Here is an 18,976-nt window from a genome sequence, read left to right as displayed (position 1 = left end):
CTTTTCATGATAATGGGGGTGGGAAGTTTTCAGGTTGACGCCCTGTATACCAATGCCAAGTAAATCCACAATTTCCCGTATAAGACTGAAACGAAACTAAGCGATTTCTTTTTCCTTGTTTCAGTTAATGTTCTGGAAAACATATGCGCTTACATCTCTCTGTACAAAAAAGTAAATGTTTACTGTCCCATTTAGTGTAACAAAGTTAAGTAGCAACAAAGAAGACAATTAAATCGAAAACCGTGTTCAATATCGCGAAGATTTTCTCGCCGAAACCGGTGAAGATTGCCCGCGAAAGCCTGAACATCGAAGAAGAACGCAACCCCCTCCAAGAAGGCCAGGAATGGAGACGATTTGTGGGCTCCATTAGAAGGAAAGTACAAAGACATGCATCCTCCTCCTCCTCCTCGACGGAGCACGCCGCATCCCAAACTAAGGGCGAGCAGGGCTCTCGCAAAAATTCCCTAACGAAGGCCGATTTGCTCAAAAAGGAAAAGAGCGAGGACAAGGACAAACACAAAAGCAACAAACAACCCCTAGCGAAACAGAAGTCGATCGGCTTAGATGGTCCTTCGAAATGTGACTATTTTAGAGCTCTAAGTTTTAGAGACAAAGCCAAAAGCGGTTCTGTCAAATACGTCGATAGTTTAGTAGCGCCCAAACCGGGCGACAAAGGTGTTCGAAAGAGTGAAAAGAAAGACATCAAACCTAACTTAAGTTTTAGTAAGTGTAAAAGCAGTAGCAGTAGTCCTAAAGGCAGAGAGGGATTGAAGCAGGACGACTTTTTGAAGGCCACCATGAGGATTTTTTTGGTGGTGTCGCCGCCCGTGGGAAGAATGCAGGTAGGTTGCAATTTTAACATTAATACGGAGGTTAGACTGTAGTTAAAAAAGTTTGTGAATTTTCATACCACCAGATAAGAATCGAAATAAGAACATCGAAATTGTCATATATTATTTCCTACGATCCGAAACCCCAATAAACTGAATTTCCATTTTACAGTTCAAATAATGAAGTCCTCTAACTTAGGGCCGTCTACTTCATATCGTCGCCTTCCGCGTAAAAAGTAATGCGCAATAATTGAGATTTATTTGTGATTCCTTTAGAGAGTTGAAAGAAATCGCATTTTAATATTCGTCAAAGCGTCTAAGAAATTAAAATATTCCTTCGACCCAGAAAAATTTCGTCCCACAGAAATTATCTTCAGTCTCTATAATAATCAATCACGATAAAAAATTTTATTCGAATCGAAGTTTGTCGGTATACGAAACTTTAGTTTTATATATGATTGATACCGATTCGTTTTATGGATGGCGATCGGAAGTTTCGAATGCAATGGAAACGTCCGGTGCAATGGAATGTCTCCAGATCCAGAATAATAGGAAGGGATTTTAAACAAAAAAAAAAGGGATTAACAGGAACAACTACAATATAGATGAGAGAAATATTTTCTGCAACTATCGACAATACGTTTGTTTTAATCTGACTTTTATCCAGAAAATACAAGGACGAACTGAATGGAACTTTGAAGGCCCAGCTATAAGGAGAAAGGTTGCTGGACATTTAAAGCGTTTTGAGACACCAGTAATTTTTGGATTCCGAGTGGTCTAAGATTTTTTATAATTGATGAATTTAAGTATAACAAAACGTGTAACGTACCTGACTGAATTTAAAACAAAAAAAAAATTAAGCAGGAAAGGCGATTTTCCCAAAACATCGAGATTCGAAGCCAATGGCGTACTGCATATTGAGCACTGCAAACAGTGGCAGGGACACATAGCAGCTCAATTCCGAATTGCGTAAAATTGAATTTAGAAGACTAATTACTTAAAGACTAATCATAAATACATTTAAATGTCCAATTCAGATTGGCCCTAAACTAATTTTAACTTTGAATGAGCATTTTACGTCCTTTGTCTTTACGCAGGGCACACATCCCCATTTCGGGGCGACCCACTTGGATGGCTAAAATGTTTTTTCGCCCCAGTGCAAAGCTGATTCAGGCAAATGATTTATGAATGTCTCTCGATTTAACCGAAGGACGTAAACAGATTTGTTTGCCGTTTTAATGGAACATTGGAAACCTGATCCCGAGGTGGATGATGTTGCCTGTCTCTGTCCGTCTTTAAAGAAGAGAAGGTAAAAATAATGTAGGCCGACAACGGCAAATATCCGAATAGGGCTCTCTAATGTGAAAACTATACTACGGTTTTTGAGGCTACCTTGAAGGGGGTTGCATTTGCCAGCCATGCAGAAAGATTGTTTGCTGACACGAACCCATGTTATTTAATTCTAGTTTTACCGACATTAATTGCTCCTGTCAATTAATAAAATCGAAAATAACCAAATATCTCAAATAGTTTGTTATGAAAGCAAATCAAATTGGTTTCCCCCGAAGAACAATCGTTGTTGGTAATATGTTTAGTAGTCGCGTTTGACGTCAGACCGTTTATTCCAGAAATGATAAGATCTCTCCCCGTGGCAAATCGGAAATTGTTGCTGGAAACCCCAAAAACTTGGCTGGCACTGCAGAACTCGGGTCGATGCTGGCAGGAGTAATGGATTTGTTTACCATATTTTATGGAATTGCTGACCTCAAACTATCAAGTTCTCTCTCGAACAAATGCATTGAAGAAGTTAAAAATCTCTAAAAGATTCTTGGCTGTAATTTGGCTACGGAGAGGTTCTCTTTTCGCACTGTCATTCTCGCACATTGCAAGACGTTGAAATAGACAGAAAAACCTTTCCAACTAATCCTGCCATTACATTTCCAGGTATACATTTCAACCGCAAAACTTTCCTAAAATGAAGGAATAATGAACTGCCTCGGCTAAAAGTCTGAAACAACGCAAAAAACCTCTTTGGTATTCGTGGAAACCTCAGCAACTTTGTTTAAGCCTGGAGAAGTATGGTTAAAGTTTCACACTTGAAACACATTCCTTAGACAAAAATCCAGCTTGAATTTGACCTACATTCATCTCATTTTTGTTCGTTTCCTTCGGAAGAAAATGTGTAGACATTACAAATAATGAAACTAAATAACAGAAGTAGCGATGAATCTATGTATTTTCGGGGTCGAACACTTGAGTACTTTTGCAATTGAATAATTTTTTTAATTGTGTACTCAAATAAGATAAATCGCCTCTCACTTCGTTGCCCTTTGCTCGATTCGCCTTAGGGATGTTGAACTGCGTTTTTAAGGTTACAAGGCATATTACAAAAATCAAAACTTTGATCGGATTTTTGCCACTTTTCGGAAGTTGAGCCACGATATGTCGAGAACCCGTGAAGTAATAGCCTTAAAGCTCACATTTCTAAATAAATTACTTCCAAGTCGATTTGTCCGTATTAAGTTTTCATCGCGGGTTTAAGAAAAATATTAAGATTATAAATCATATAGTTTGATGAAACGCTATTAACGAAAACGTTATGTAGGATTTATAACCCGAGCTTGCTTAGTCATTAATACTCAATAACACACGAAAATGTTTCGGGTATTTTGTTTTCGAGTTCAGCGGAGAAGAGCCTTAAGATATTGAATTTTTCATTAAGGCCCTTTTCTACAAAAGATTGATGGATGTAGCTATAGTCATTTGCAGTTAAATTACATACTATAAAGAAATTCTCTACTTTGTGAAGCTCACAAAGCTTACATTAATTTTTCATATTTTTGGGGAACATTTGGATACAAAATTACACGATTACCAAGCACACCTTTGTTTGCCATATTGCGCCTAAATTTAACAAATATTATGATATTGATTATAATATTGCAGGCAAATATTAGTTATTTCATAGCGATTAAAATGTGGGATTGAGAGCTGTCATGTCCAATTAAATTACACGTATAATCATCAGATTTAGAACGATATTTCGCTCCAGAGTGAAGAAAAAATCTGCTTAAAATATGGGTCAATCGATAAGACTAACCAGTTAAACCAGAGCTAAATTACACATTGCACATCGAAATGGAAATTCGATAAGCAGAATGCGATAGCTCTATTTGGCGAAACCCAAAGCGCATTCAGAACGATTTACTGCTGTCCTAATCTTGGACATCTCCTATGTAGAGCAACTAGAGCAGGTGCAGCTGTATCGCACCCTTATTAATAGAATTTCCGACCATAAAAAGTTCAGTAAGGTGGAAAAATTGTCGGAAACTTTTCCAGTCTCGCAGTAGTTGCAGTGCACAGATTGCGTTCAATTTGCGGCTATGTTATAATTGAGACAAATCAGGCTCTTTATTTAAGTTTAGAGAATTCCTGGTAAATTAATCATCGAGACACGGAATTAATTCCTTGCTTGCTTTCGGCCTAGCATTAGAACGATTTTCCATAATAACCAAGCCCTGAAGGAAATAGAGCGCGGAGCTAATTAGAACTAAAACTTAGTTTATTTGTTGCGAAATTTTGCACCAGGACCTGCAAAATGACCGAGTTTGATACAACCCAAGTTAAAAGTTTGTTAATATTTTCAACTAATAATTTAAACCAAGTTGCTATAGAACGACTTTCACAGAATAGATGTGAAATCCGGTCGATGCGCATAAGTAAGTGAGCAAAATATAATCTGTCGTATCAAAAAACTCTCAAAAATTTAATATCATGACAAACTCTATAAATCCTCGAAAGTTTGCACCCCAATATTTACATAACAGAACTGCACTGCTATTTCTCCTAAAACTAATTTTTAAACCTCAGGATTCATGATGTTTTGTACGAACAAACTTCTCTAATTTGCATGTCTAATTAGAACTTGATGAAATTAAATATTTTTACAGGGCGTAGACCTAATTCATGGTCTTTTGTTTCACATGACGAATATTCTAACAATTTTGAAGTTAGGAGCCACACACCTTGATGAGCATAAGCCTGGATCGAACTAGAGATAAATGCTTTTATAAGACAATAAGTTATGTTTAACAGAAGACATTGGTGGCTCGTATCTCGGATAATTTCAGAAAGCATTGAAAGTTTTCATGCTCAAAGCCCTTAAGGACGCTTTATTGCACTTTTATGTCTATAATAATTTTATCGAAGACATGATTATCTATTAAATCTCCATCGGCTACGTTTTGGCTTTTCTGACATTTTCGTGCATTTGTCTGACGAAGCTTTTTAATTATAAAACAGCAGTGATCTAATCTCCAAACAAAAACTCACTTATCACTTGATAAAACTTCATTCCAGATTGAAATTTTAACGGGTGAGCATTTTTCATTACGAAATTGGTTACAACCTTTCACGTCAAGTGCACTAGGTAATATCTAACTCCAAATTACGCGAAATTAATGTTTGAATATTAAAAACGTGAATTGAGTGTGCTCACTCACATGTATTGAATGTAGAAAATTACTCGCCGAGTGGAAATTTTGCGTTTTGGATAATCGCAATAATATATCGTTGTAGGGTTTTTGTACTTTGTTAAATCATTTTTAATTTCTGGATAAGCTGCAAATTGGAATGGATATACTATTTCGTTTTGTGGCAGTTATTCAAGGCAATTGTTACGTGCTTTTGAGCGCGCGATATGCGGATAAAAGGCAGTACAAAACGCCCTTTTAAAGTGCATTAAAACTAAAATGGAGATTTTTTAAAGAAAAATTGCGCCCTTTGTACGTTTACTTTTCTTTATATTATATATTAAAAAAATGGTTTATGGAAAAAACGCTAATAAAAATAGGTACAGTCCATTGATCCCCTTCCATAGAGCGTTTTAGAATCTTTTGCCCCCTGTGTACTATTTATTACTACCCTTCCTCCCTTAATTTGAGGCAAATAAATGTATTCAAACTAAACAAAATTTTATATGCAAGCGCCCCAAATTCTATACACTTTGCCACGGAATAGGATTATTCGTAATCTGTTTGACGTCGAGCTTAATGGCTTTAATTTAATTGGAAGCTGTCTTTTACGTCACTTTTAATTCGAAACGAACATTCCATAAAATGTGTCGGATTCGTAATTTTATTCGGTGAATATGAATTAAGCAAAATGATTTATTAGCTACATTAAATGCCTTTTTGTATGGTTAACATTGTAGCGGCATTTCCGTAACTTTTGGACCATTTTTAAGTAGAATAAAGTTTTCTGGACGGATTCTAATCGCAGTTCTGGTATAGATCCAAACAAATTTCGCCGCGCAAATAATGTTCTAGAAAAAAAAAATTACAAACCGATGTTTTTGCATTACTTTCGACTTGACATGAAAACATGTACATTTCACGCAAATAATTTTAAGAGTAAACACTCAAACTTTAACTATATTTTTGTAAAATTTTGGAGGAATACGATGAAAAACCGAAATTCAACTAAGCGTTTTTGACTACTCATTTCTGGCAAAAGATTTTTCCCAACATCTCGCAATTAAGTCATAAAATCTCATGTAGGTACATTAAAAGTTTCCCAATTAACGTGCATCAAGGGAAATGATCAAGTGGCAATTTATTTTCACGCTCTCTTCAGTTTCATTAAACTTTAAAAGGGATTTCCGACAGGGGACACTGAAAAATGGTTCAATTTTGGTACATTCTGTTTCATTATGGCATAAAATTTAGATAGAAGCCCCCTAGTTAAATTGAGAATGATGGTTGCTATCGCCAAACATCAATGCGAAGTGGGTTGACGCAAGAACTCAAGAGACACCCAAATATTCTCTTTCACATTTATTGATTTGGTTCTAATACTTCATAACTCATGGTAATATTTCACGTCTTCGTGGAAGGAAATGGAAATTTATCTCTACACAGAACTTGCTCTATAAATCCACCCTAAAAGGCATCGTACGGAGTACGCACCCTCCTAGTTCAAACTATGAACTTTAGATTGCTCGACATTTAAAGCCACCCATAAATAGATTAATTTCGTTTCAATAGAGATAAAGAAATGCCAAGGGTGCGAGAAGGATCCATAATTTATCGCATAACTCCAAGTTAAGCTAGGAGTATTTCCTGTGTAAAAACTAGAGAAAATTCCCTGCATGATTTCCATGTTAAACGGTCAAGTATCATTAAGTGTTAGTATGTACGCATTAGTTAGATTCTTCATTGCTATGCATTAAAACTACATAACGTAACGTTAAAGTCAACGGTACATTAATAATTTGAACTTTAGAGAAGCAATTAGCTCTATGGCAAGTGAAAATAAAGAGAGCTGTTTTCGAATGGACGAACGGTTCCTGCATAGTGTTAGATATACGAGTAAGTGTAATAACTGGAATCTTTCTTTTCCTCATATACTATTATCAGACTATGTTTCCTAATTCCAAAGCAGCAAAATTGCTTTCATCGAGCGAAGTTAATTTAGCTTTCTATTAAAAAAACTGGAAAACTGTCTCCAAGCAACAGAAAAACAAAACGTTCCTAATCCCTAATGGAATTTTCTCCAACGCCATTCCCACTTTGCTCAAAAGCTCGACAAAAAGCGACAAACTTGTATCGAAATTTGGCTCCGGCCTTTCTCGAATTGCAATCCCCTTTATTGATACAGATGGCTTCTTAGGGGTGACATTTTTTTAATTAAATCCAATCATACACCGCAAACACGACCCGCAATTCTGGAAAAAAACCGGAATTCTATACGGGAAACTTGATTTATCACGTGTGGATAATGGAAGAAGAAATTAGTCTGCAGATATAAGAATTTAGTTTTTTCAGCAAAATGTCCTTTAGAGGGAAACTTTCAATATAAAACTAGACTTTGATGGGAAAATATCTTTGTCTGTTTTGTTCCGTTGCCATAGGTCTCCACATTCAAAGTTGACGCAATAGAAAAGTAATTTCCGTTCGTTCTGGGCTACAATATGGAATGAATGCCACATCTGAAGTTGAAGAAAAATGACATGTTTAAGCCTCTACAAGAGTGTAGGAGTAATGGCGGACATTCAAAAGAATAGTATTAGCATTATTAATTTTCGCTGTTGCAAGAAAATGGTCATAAATTACAGAATTTTGTCAAGCCATTATGGGATACGTGCCAGCAATTATTCTTATCGACCTGGTCATCGTCAATCCAACCCATAAATTTTAAATGTAACAACACTTACAAACAGCTCTTTTTAATCGAATCAGGATTTACGAGCCTTGTTTATACCGCAAAACACCGCATTAGAGTATTTCCAGATTTCCTCAAAACGTTACTGTTTGTACACGAAAGATTATTGAAAGGAGAAATCTTTGAGGTAGTAGGACTGTTTGAGAAATTATAACTTTTCCAAATATTAATTACTGGTTTTAAATTAATTATGTTATTTAAGTTATTATTAAGTTCTTAAGTAGGGCTTTACTTCGCCTTCGCTTCTTTAAATTTTATTAATTGTATTTTCATTTATTTAAAAAAAAAATGGAAATGTTCCCGAAAGGTACTTATGTAGGATTTATTTTATCTTTTAGGTGCGGTCTCGCAGCCTCAACCACCTGGACTCGCTGGAAATGCGCCAGTCCGTGGTTTCAACCGCAGACTCCGCGCTAAAAGACTCAAAATCGGAGCCGGATTGCACGAGGCCTGTACTTCCGCCCCCGGGAGCGCTTCCTTCCGCCAACGCAGCCTCAGATAATCCAGTCGTTGCTTCAACTCAGCAACAGACTCAGTCCGCAGCCAGGAAGCATATGCTGAGTAGATCTCAGGTAGGTTTAAGAAAACAGGAATTGAAAGTTTTTGCTCGGATTCTTTTCGCCTGAAAATGTATTTATAGCAGCTGAGGTTCTAATCCATTATCTCCGCGTTTAGAGATCGGACACGCCAATTCGTCAGGAAGATGGCGTGTTAAGCCGACATATTTTGGTTGGAGTCCGTGCGAAATGCATTTTTAAACCAGGGGGTGCATAGTTGATTCCTCGGCATCATTAGCATGACATTGAGTAATGCAGCACCTTCGCAGTAGAGGCGGCAAAATTCGCGTGCCAGGAGCACACTTTATAAAATTGATTTACCATTCCTGGCTGTTTGGGTGTTGTCGTGCAAAGCAGGAGCTTCGCCATCCAAAGATGCCCTTAAATCGACTTCTATACCAGTTAATTTATTCAGGGCAAGAATTTAATTTATTCAACGAAAAGAATACCGGGTTTTATTGGGGAGAACGGCCATATTCGCAAAAACGAAACTGCCCCATTTTAAACATCACTGTTAATGAGTCATGGCCGTGGCTCCAATTTTCCTGCAATTGATTTTAAAATACGACGCCATTTTTAATTTGTGAAAAATGCCGTCCGTGCCGTTATGTCGCGATTTAATTCAGACTGCGTAAGTTTTAATACAATTAAGATTTAGTTGAATCAAATTGAAGAAATTAGATTTAGCAAGATGTACATTGGGCGGCTCTGAAAAGAACACAAAATTTGCTTTCCATTGAGGTATCATGAGCCTATTCGGAACTACTCGAATTCAAACTGGCAACACAGCAGACGCCGAGATCCAACAAGGAAAGAGAAGATCGTCCGTTCTTGTTACCGAAAAAGAAATTTTGTGAATGTGAGAAAAAATATACCGTTTTACGTAAAGCCACTGCATTTACAATGGAAATTCGATACGAAAAAGACGGCCATCGAATGTTTCGTTTCCTGATGAAAAATGCTAGTATTTGTAGAGAATGGGTTATAAATTCTGGTTTATTTGCTTTGCCGGACATCCTGTTGCAGATATTCGCACACGTTGAAATTTTTACCTTATACAAACCCGTTTTTAAGTTAGGGTTTTCCTTCTATCTGATTTTTATGTAAGAAAAAATTCTGCGCAACAAGTTTATCGAAGTTAATATAACATAATATTCAAAAAAACCCGCCATATCTCCAGAAACCGCAAAAAAAGTTTCATTAAGTATATCAACAGAACATAACAACAGAATTTCTTCAAAATCAAGTTCTGATTTAATGTGAAGCACAGTAACTGGAACTTCTGCGGCGGCCATTTTGGCTCCATTATAAATACGCATGTTGAACCGGAAAACCACTCTTTCAGCATAACAGAACGTGAATAATGTGCCATTATACTTGGTATTATCTATATATAAATATATAACTAAATTACATATAACTCATAATCTACATCTGGAAGTGTTCCAACAGGGTGGTCGACAGAAAGAGAAAGCGGGATTGTCTTGTCTGTCTTGTTAAGCAAGGTGGTTTAAGTATAGTCGAGTTATAGCGATTATCCTTGAATTTTTTCTACAGTTGTATTAGTATTTCATTTATTTTTGTTATTTGTGCGCGTTCATAGTAATTAGTTGGGGTAAGTTGTACAACGAGTTTTCGGGTTGACCTATTTTTGTAATTAATCATAGTGCAATCTGTTCTATTCTTTGTATACTTCCTTTAGTTTTTTCTGTTGCATTTGCCATTTCTTTGTCATTTGCGGACACAGTAATATGTGTTCACAAATACCATGGTCGCCATCTGCCGTCTAAGTCATGATCGGAAAATAGATTTGTATCTTTCGTTGCAGTTTTAGTGCTGATCCCTTTGTCCTTGTATGTTCATATTTAGAAATGTTTTGTCCTTTTGGTGATTTCCAGTATAATGTTTGGTATATGTTTAGCGAATTTTCATTTTTTGTTGATTGTTAATCGCAGGTATTTTACGCCATTATTCGGTTCCATTGTGTGTCGTCTATTATTTTTGTTGGCGAATCGACTTTGATTTGATTGTTTCAGAGTAAGAGTTGGTTTCTAGTGGCATTCGGTGTTAACCCTCCATTTGCACAACCATGTCATTGTTTTGTCCGTTAGAGCCTCAAATCTTCCCACAGCTTTCTCTATACTTTTGTCATGTACACAAATTGCAGTTTTTTCAGCTTATTATAATATGTAAGATATTTTGTCCATATGTTTTTCATCCTGTAGGTCATAATTGTATATGTCGTGGCAGTATGTACCGAGAGATCATCTAAATTTCATAACTAATGAGCTGCGAAGTTTGTTGAAGAAAAGAACGTATGTCGATCATCGTTTGTAAATATTTGGTTACCTAAATAACCTAATATAATAATCTAACCTAATTTTGCGGCATACGATCAAGTTACGACCTAGTTTTTACCTTCCATTTCTTTTGTTTAAAATCCTACAGCTGGCTAGCTATGAAATTTAAATGATCTCACTGTATTATAAAGCAGGGGTGAGAGTCGCGTACTCTGTGGAAGTCCCTGTTCAAGAGAGAAAGGAAAAGAGAGAGTGGTATCAATTCTTACTTCAAACTTTCGGTCATCAAGTAGATTTTTAATTAAGTCGAGTAAGTATTTTGGTGTTTGGAGTTCGTGTAGTTTGTATAGCCGACATCTGTGCCAGACACTGTCAAAGGCTTTGTTAATGTCCATAAATAGGCTTGCTGCTTAGTTCCGTTTAGGCACCGTTTAGTTGTGCTGTTTCTATGTTGTTCATCAAGACAAAGAGCGAGTGTATCGTCGAGTATTTAGGTTTAAAGCTAAATTGATAGCTTGACATATACTTCCCGATCAGTTGTTTAAATCTGTTTTTTATAATATGCTCAAAAATTTTACTTGTCATGTAGTAAGTAGAAGTAATGTAATAGATATATAGTTTAGTATGTGTGTGTGTGTGTGTGTGTATTGTCTAGTTCATTTTTCTGGATAGGCATTAGCACGCCGGACTTCCAAGACTGGAATTTTTTTGGTTCATTTGACGTAGAACCAGCTTGTGGGTTCCTTGAGTTAAAATTTTTACAACTCTGCTTTATATTTTGCTTTTTCCCGCTGCAATATTTTTTATATATACAAATGGTTAATCGTAGTCTGTCTCTGTAATTAGTTTGTATGTGCTGTCTGATCAGTTGTCAAAATAGTTATCGTACCAGTTGTCGACTAGATTCCAATAGTATTTGTCAAATTTGGCCCTTGCCGAAGTGCTGAAAGCAATTTATATGTGACTTTCAATTCGTTATCATGTGTTTGCGTGCAAAGCCTGTATGGTTCCCTCTTTCGTTTGATTATTCGGTATTTCGTATAAATTTCGATAAGGTACGATGATAAAATCACTCTTGGCTCGAGACGAAAATTTTCTACGGCCCATGTCAGCTGTTTTTGTATATCTTCTATCGAAATGGACTGCGAATGTGATTGGATATAGTCATGTACTTATCGCCGTGCTTTATCCGTTTCTGTTTTGATTAAATTTAGTTTTTCGGGAATTTCATCTTCGAAGGACGAAAGTAGCACTTGTTGGAAGTTGATGATAAAAGTGATAGTTAAATGGTCCGATCCAAGTTCGTTGGTCAGGATAATGCCAGAGTCCCGTGTATGTAATAAGATGTCCAGTGCCAAGGGAATATTTCTGCGAAATTTCTGAAAATTTATTCAGCTTCTCAACCCACGAGACGACGCCACGCCTGCTCAAACCGCCGCGCACGTTCAACTGACAAATTACAAGCGGATTTTGGGTTGTGACGTCAGCCGCAGTCTCCTACATTTTTATCGGGCTTTGGCAGCTTCCCCAACCTGTCAATTAGAGAAAATTAAATTTATGTTATATGAAATATCGTCGAATTCCTGTATATTTTCTTATAGACCACGGAAAATATAGGGAACTGCATGACTAATAGGAGTAATGAACTATTTGAAATACAGGGACGTAAGTAATAGAGATGTGTAATAGGTTATCGTGCCTTGTTAGACTAAATAGGCCCTTCCAAATTACGGTCTAAATACAGATATACTACAAATAAATAAAACTAAGTCCTGACCCGTCTCATAATTTTTGCATGATACTGATAACTCCAAATCTCAAAGTATAACTCAACATCTTTTATCGTCCGGGCTGTAGACCTGTTCTCCCTGGTAGTCTTCCTAATAGAAAAATTTTCTGAACTTGTTATTACAAAATTAATGTATTTTGCCATTTTTATTACTATTCATGTCGATATTATACAGTTAAACCTATAGCAACTTGCATACCATCGAAGTACTTCAAGTGTAATGGAACACTTTTGACACCCTTAATTCCTTCTGACGAAGTGAAATTCCATTTCCGTCCAAGTCACCCCGTTTGCAAGTTACGGCTATGATAGCTCAAAAATGAGCGCAAGTCCAACAGCAATAGTAAGTGCTTAAAAGTAGAAACAAATAAGTAAATTTCTACATTGTTTGATATTTCAGAAGAGCTGGACTGGCTCAGGTGCTTGATTCTTACTGCAATTCGTGAATACTCGTTACATTTTATCTCTATGTAACAACAAACAAAAACAAAATTATTGGTTATCGTACCTCTGTTAGTGCTACTTTATGGAGACATTTCACCTAGTGGGAAGAATATTTTAACATTCCGCAGTTAATACAAAATTCCTTTCCTACATAGTTCAGGTTGTATTATAATCAACATTATGTTATAATTCAGATAACTTAAATTGGCTTAAACAAATCAAGTAATTTGGAGAAACGTCTTCTCAGTGTGCATTTAATAATGCGGTAAGCGAAGAGAGACGAAACGGTAGCAACCTCTAAACAATTTTTCCTTGTTAATAGAATTACCCCATATTTTTGTGGAATGGAACATACACGTTAAAGTTCAAACGCGGTGTGAAAACGTCGATCAATACAGTTATAAAAAATGACTTTAGTTCGATGTCTCTGTTCAATCGGAACTTCAGAAACCGATTGATGTGGATCAAAGCCTTAAGAGTGCCAACTCAAATTTTTCTCTATATAACAATAGAATTTTCTTTGGTATCTCTTCGCGTGCTTTGTAACAGGTCTCTTTGAGTAACATTTTAGTCCCATAGCAGTGGTGCATGTCAGCTAAAATGCCAAACTGTTTGAACTTAAAATCGAAAAGTTGCCAGAGAGTCTTTGTTGTTTTTAAAATAATATAGAGCGATCAAGGCTAAGAGTTTATAGACATTGTGACGTTCTTAAATTAAATTTCTCCATTGCCGAAATAAATTAAATCTCCGTTCTATTAATGATTTTCCCTTACGTACAAAGAGTACGTAATAATAACTGCCCTCAACTCAAACTCAAATAAAGGGCAAATAAACTAAAATATAGCAGCTGAAGAAATTCCAATGGCGTAACTACTAAACTAGTTGGACGCTGCTGCTTAATGAAATCCGACACGTTTTATCCGTTTTAATTATTAATCCAGAGAGGACATCTGGCATTGTTCGGTCTTGCAAGTTTACGTGTTTACCGTTAAGTAATTGGAATGCTCCGTTTTGTAAAGTAGTATCTATTTACCTTTTAAAACAGCCTGAAAAACGCTTTGCTGGCTCTTATGATTGTCAAGGCAGTAGGAATGCAATCAGGAAATTGATTATATGTTGAACGCGTACGAAATAGCTTCGTCATGTAGCAAGATTACATTCAGTCAAGTCTTTTTAAGTTAAAGGCACAAACTTATAATGTTACGATAAAATTTCTTTTGGGTGAGTGTTAGAACATAACTGAAAATAAAACACTCGAGAGATTTGAGGGAAAGGGAAAATCCGGTAATAATTGGATCGTCCACAAAGTGATCTACATTGATTTTAAAGAGAAATTGTGTTCCAGGATGTAAAAAAAACTCAAGAACACAATTAAGATCATTAATATTTATTAATCTTTTGTCATTCTACATTAAACATGGCTTTCTGCCAGTCTACTTAATACCCTTATAATAACTCAAATAATGCAAATTTCCTTATTTTTAGACTTCTTAGACTTCATACTGAGTCGTGAAGGCCTGTTCCTGTGAGCCGATTTCGAAAATCAAATCCGGTCGTTTCCGACTTGGAAAATTCTTCGTAAATTAAACTCACAATTTCGCGCCCGGTTAACGTCTCTATTATTAAATGCTGGCAGTGTTCCCACGTGCCACGTTTGACTTGCCCGTGACGACGTGGTCGCTCCGATCAAAACTCTAAATTCGAATGTTCGTCGGTAGTCTCTAGTTTTCGTACTCAATCACCGTAGATATCCAGTTAATTTCGTTAAAACTTTCAAGTTTATCGCCTCCAATTAGTACATTTGCACTTGCGAAAAGTTTTGCTTTGCGAAACTGTTGAATAGCCAACGACGGTCTATTGTAACCATCTCCATTTGCAAACGTTGAAACATGGAAAATTCCTTTCTTTCGTGATTTTCGACAATATGCCTGATCGATTTTTTTCATATTGTTTCAGAAATCGAGTAGCGAATGCTTTAGTGTAAACTTTGAGGTGGGCGATGAATCTACTTGGGATAATGAGTTGTTCTTTCCGGCTCAAAGGGGTATCACCTTACAGTAAGTACCTTGTGAAGAGCAAAAGTTGCGAACGGTATTCAATTGCAATTAATTAAAAACGCTCACACATAAATGTTCATTGAAAAGCTCATTGAAATATATATATATATATATATATATAGTGTGTCCAAGATAAAGATGATTAGGGTGGAGGTCTCGTAAACGGTAATTGCTTAAGGCTTGAGTCGGGAAAAATTCAAAAAGAAATTTGAAAAATTCGGCTTTCCCGAAACAATTGAAAAGCCAAAAAAAAGTTGTGAAACTACTCCCTTGAATGCGCAACTTTTTTCTCATTTAACTCAGTCTGTATCCATTACCGTTTACGAGATCCCAGTGGACATCCTTATCTTGGACACTATGTATATATATATATATCGTCTGGCTGGCATAGAGAGCTTTTATGAAATATTGATGGGATGTGGAAATGGTCCATCGAGAAAGCTTTTGTGATTCGGGGTTTTTCCGCTCGATCATCGAATCCAGAAAGGCTAAAAAACTGTATTTTTATTGACTAAGCATAATAAAAAAGGAAAATTTTATTCCTCGACGTATTGTATAAATATGAAAATTGAATTTCCTTCATGAAAATACGAGGAAGGATTTCGTGAAACTCAGGGAACATAATTGTTATTATTAAACATTTCCAGAGACTTAATCGCGAGTAATCTGGGAAGAAGATTGAAATCCTGCTTTATTAGTAATAAAATTTTAATCCACTAGTCTTCAGAATAGTTTTCCGCTATGAAAAGGAGATTTTTATGATAGTTTAATGTTTGTGAGTGAAACTAACACTCTGCAGTGATTTAAATTATGAAGTTTCCAGAGGTTAAATTCTGGCTAATTTAATAATTTCTCGAGGGAAAAATTTGCTACTCTAAATAAATTTATTTGGTAAATTCCTGCTCTTCGGGCTCAATTAGGACCACCTTAACAGTAGCTTTATTACCACTTTCCTGGATAAACTCCCATGAGTCGAACATATTTATTTCCACGAACACCCATTTAATCTGCACTTACGAAATCGATACTGACGAGGATAATACCGAGCAAACAACGTGTTCATATTTACACTCCAAGACAACAAATATTATTTCCGAGAATAGCCGCATCACCCGTGTCCAGGCTAGACAAACCCTTGACCTTAATACACGGGGATGATACACATGGATTTTTTTTAATTTGGTAGCTTCAATTATTCAATTTCAGTGATTCTCTGGCGAAACTGTGCGAGCTTAGAAACATCGACCTGTCTGTTTGTGATGCCAGATTACAAGACAAGGAAAATAATTTGGAGTCGTTTATCTCCTTCTCCCATGATACAGCGAATCTCGTTGGAAGGCATGTTAGAATTACGGGTAAGACTGGGAAAGGCATGTTGGGTATTAAGCGCTGATTATCTTCATTTCAGCCAAAGATACCAGCAATAAAAAACTTCAAGGATCATTCCACAGCAATCATTCAAGAAAGCAATCCGGTGTAAGTATTTATTATGTGTAAATATTGCCGCAATGATGTGGAGCTCTGCTACGTCACTGACTTTAATATTGACTTCCTGCAAATTTAAGTTTGATTTCATTCGATGCAGGGCCTCACCGGTGGTATTTCCAGATTCATTTTTAATTTTTAGTCATTACAGTCAATACGCCCCTGCAGTGGATCAAATTAAAGCGATATTTTAAGTTTCAGCTTTATTAAATGTTGCATGCACTCACTGCCTTGCGTGAAATTTAATTGACAATTTGAGTCTTCGTAGAAGGTGCTTTGGGCTTAAGATAGGTAGTAAAGTCACTGGCGTAGATAATTTTTATATGAGATCTTAGTCGAAATCAATATTGAAAATTTGAAAGAATTACTAAAGTGACTTTAGAAGTTGTCCCGATGCGCTACTGCCCCACATGAAAGTTAATTGAAAAATCTAAGTATTCATGGGGAGCGTCAGTTATCGAAGCAAGGTATGATGATTTTGATCATTCGATTAAAAGTAGCTTTATCATCGAAAACTCATTCTGTAAGCTTCATAAATATTGCAAGGGTAAATCAGATTTCCCCTTACATGGTGCGATGTCAGATATCCCACTGCCGACCTATAAACGTGACAGCCCAATTTATCAAATGCGTTTGTATTAAATGGGGTTTACGTTGCGGTTGTGTAGAAATTTATCTAATTTGTTGCTCACACCAAACAAATGGTGATTTAGGAGTTTTTCGCAGCATTTGAAAAAAGCCCAGAGGAATTTAATGCACATATTCGTATATAAACCCTATTGCAATGCCTGCATTGTTTAGAAGAACACAAATACGCTGAGCTTGCACTTGTTTGCCCGTGGCTTGTTTAGTGATTTTTGAATATATCGCTGCGTCACAAAAACACGACAAAATGCAGAATTATCAATTTTTTTTGGAAATTGAGCAATAATTTTACGGGTTTCCCATTGTTACAAAAAAAAATATGCAACATTTGGAGCGAACGTTAGAAACAATTAAAATAGGAAATTTGCGACTCTCTTATGTAGGTCATTGTTCAGCAAAAGTCAGGTGCATACACTGCAAAAGTAAAAAGAGTTATTGCACCAATTAGTTCGCGTAATGTTAAGTAAGGAATAAAAATATAGGCACTTCACTAAACTTTCAGGAAAGAGGTCCACGTTAAAACCTGGATAAAATCAGTGAGAAACAAATCGTTTGTTATTTGCTTTTGTTACTTTTTCATAAATCGAGGTAGTAAATCCGTGTTTCAGAGTTACCGACCGCGGACCAGTAGTTTCTTTAGCTCAAGCACAGAAGACCAAAATGTGGTTAGCTCAACGTTATCATTGCACGATTCGGACCAAAGCAAGAAGCAAATCAAACAACGAATAACCGCATTTTTTGGGAACAGCAAGGTGAGTTTATACGTGTACCTAATGAGTATACAGGGTGTCCATTCAGCACTCCGCCGAGTCCTACGAATTTATTTGTTAAATTTTAACGCTTGGTATTTCCTTTCAAACGGATATTTCAGAAAATTGGAAAAAGACATATTTTTTGAGAACTTGTTTACTGGTAGAGAGAAGTATTTCCCCAAATTTGGAGTCGCCCTGTATAACCAAACGGTAGTTGATACGAGAGTAAAAAATACTAGTAAAACCAGTTAATCGGACTTCTTTAAAAAACAAAGCGATGGGATATCCGTCGCTAAACTCGATTTAAGAAAAAAGTAGATTTGTTTGGTCCGGCTCCAAAACTCCTTATTTATGATATTTTCTACCAGCAGAAACCTACAAATTTAGTTTGAAAAACAATACTCGTTTTTCTTCTAAGCCAGGATTTAATATTTTTCTGCGATTAAATTTTAAATTAACCCGGGTCGCGTTATATTGAATATAAATTGCGAAAGTTCCTTCTGTATACAAATTACCGCGGTTTCGGACCTCCAACCTAATTAAATTCGGTTTTTGTTTTTCTTGAGATTTAATGACGTTAAAAGTTCGGAACGAATCCTCTGGTGGATAATTAAAACTTGTCTAATGCAAATTCTGAAACATTAATAGTTAGTTCCTTGTTGATGTCGTTTAATTTCTCACATTTCAGTTTTGAACATTGGATGTTAATTAATATGGGTGTTCGCTTGTTTCGTTAATTAAAGATTATGATCCTGGACGTGAAAGAGAAGTCGCACGTCAATCGTATACGTATTTTTTAGACTTCTATAACGTTCGTTGCTGTAGGACTACTGAATGAATTTATATTTCTATAAAATTATTAGTTACAAACCTTCTAAAACGGGAGAAATGGATGT

The 18,976-nt window shown here is 36.2% G+C and overlaps 1 protein-coding gene across 7 annotated transcripts in view; it reads left to right on the top strand.

Annotated features, from left to right (window-relative positions):
• The window catches only part of LOC136344193 (pleckstrin homology domain-containing family G member 5), a 70,402-nt gene that overhangs the window by 38,843 nt on the left and 12,583 nt on the right, over positions 1–18,976 (top strand). For all 7 annotated transcript variants that reach the window (XM_066291409.1, XM_066291410.1, XM_066291407.1 and 4 more), the window contains 5 exons: positions 8,390–8,623; positions 15,098–15,198; positions 16,405–16,553; positions 16,607–16,674; positions 17,937–18,080. In XM_066291409.1, coding sequence (XP_066147506.1) covers positions 8,390–8,623; positions 15,098–15,198; positions 16,405–16,553; positions 16,607–16,674; positions 17,937–18,080 — 696 coding nt within the window. The remainder of the gene's footprint in view (positions 1–8,389; positions 8,624–15,097; positions 15,199–16,404; positions 16,554–16,606; positions 16,675–17,936; positions 18,081–18,976) is intronic.

The sequence above is a fragment of the Euwallacea fornicatus genome, chromosome 16, assembly GCF_040115645.1.
Source record: "Euwallacea fornicatus isolate EFF26 chromosome 16, ASM4011564v1, whole genome shotgun sequence".
NCBI classification, from domain to species: Eukaryota; Metazoa; Arthropoda; class Insecta; order Coleoptera; family Curculionidae; genus Euwallacea; species Euwallacea fornicatus.
The sequence above is the reverse complement of the archived record's forward strand: the minus strand, read 5'-3'. Positions and strand labels throughout refer to the sequence as shown.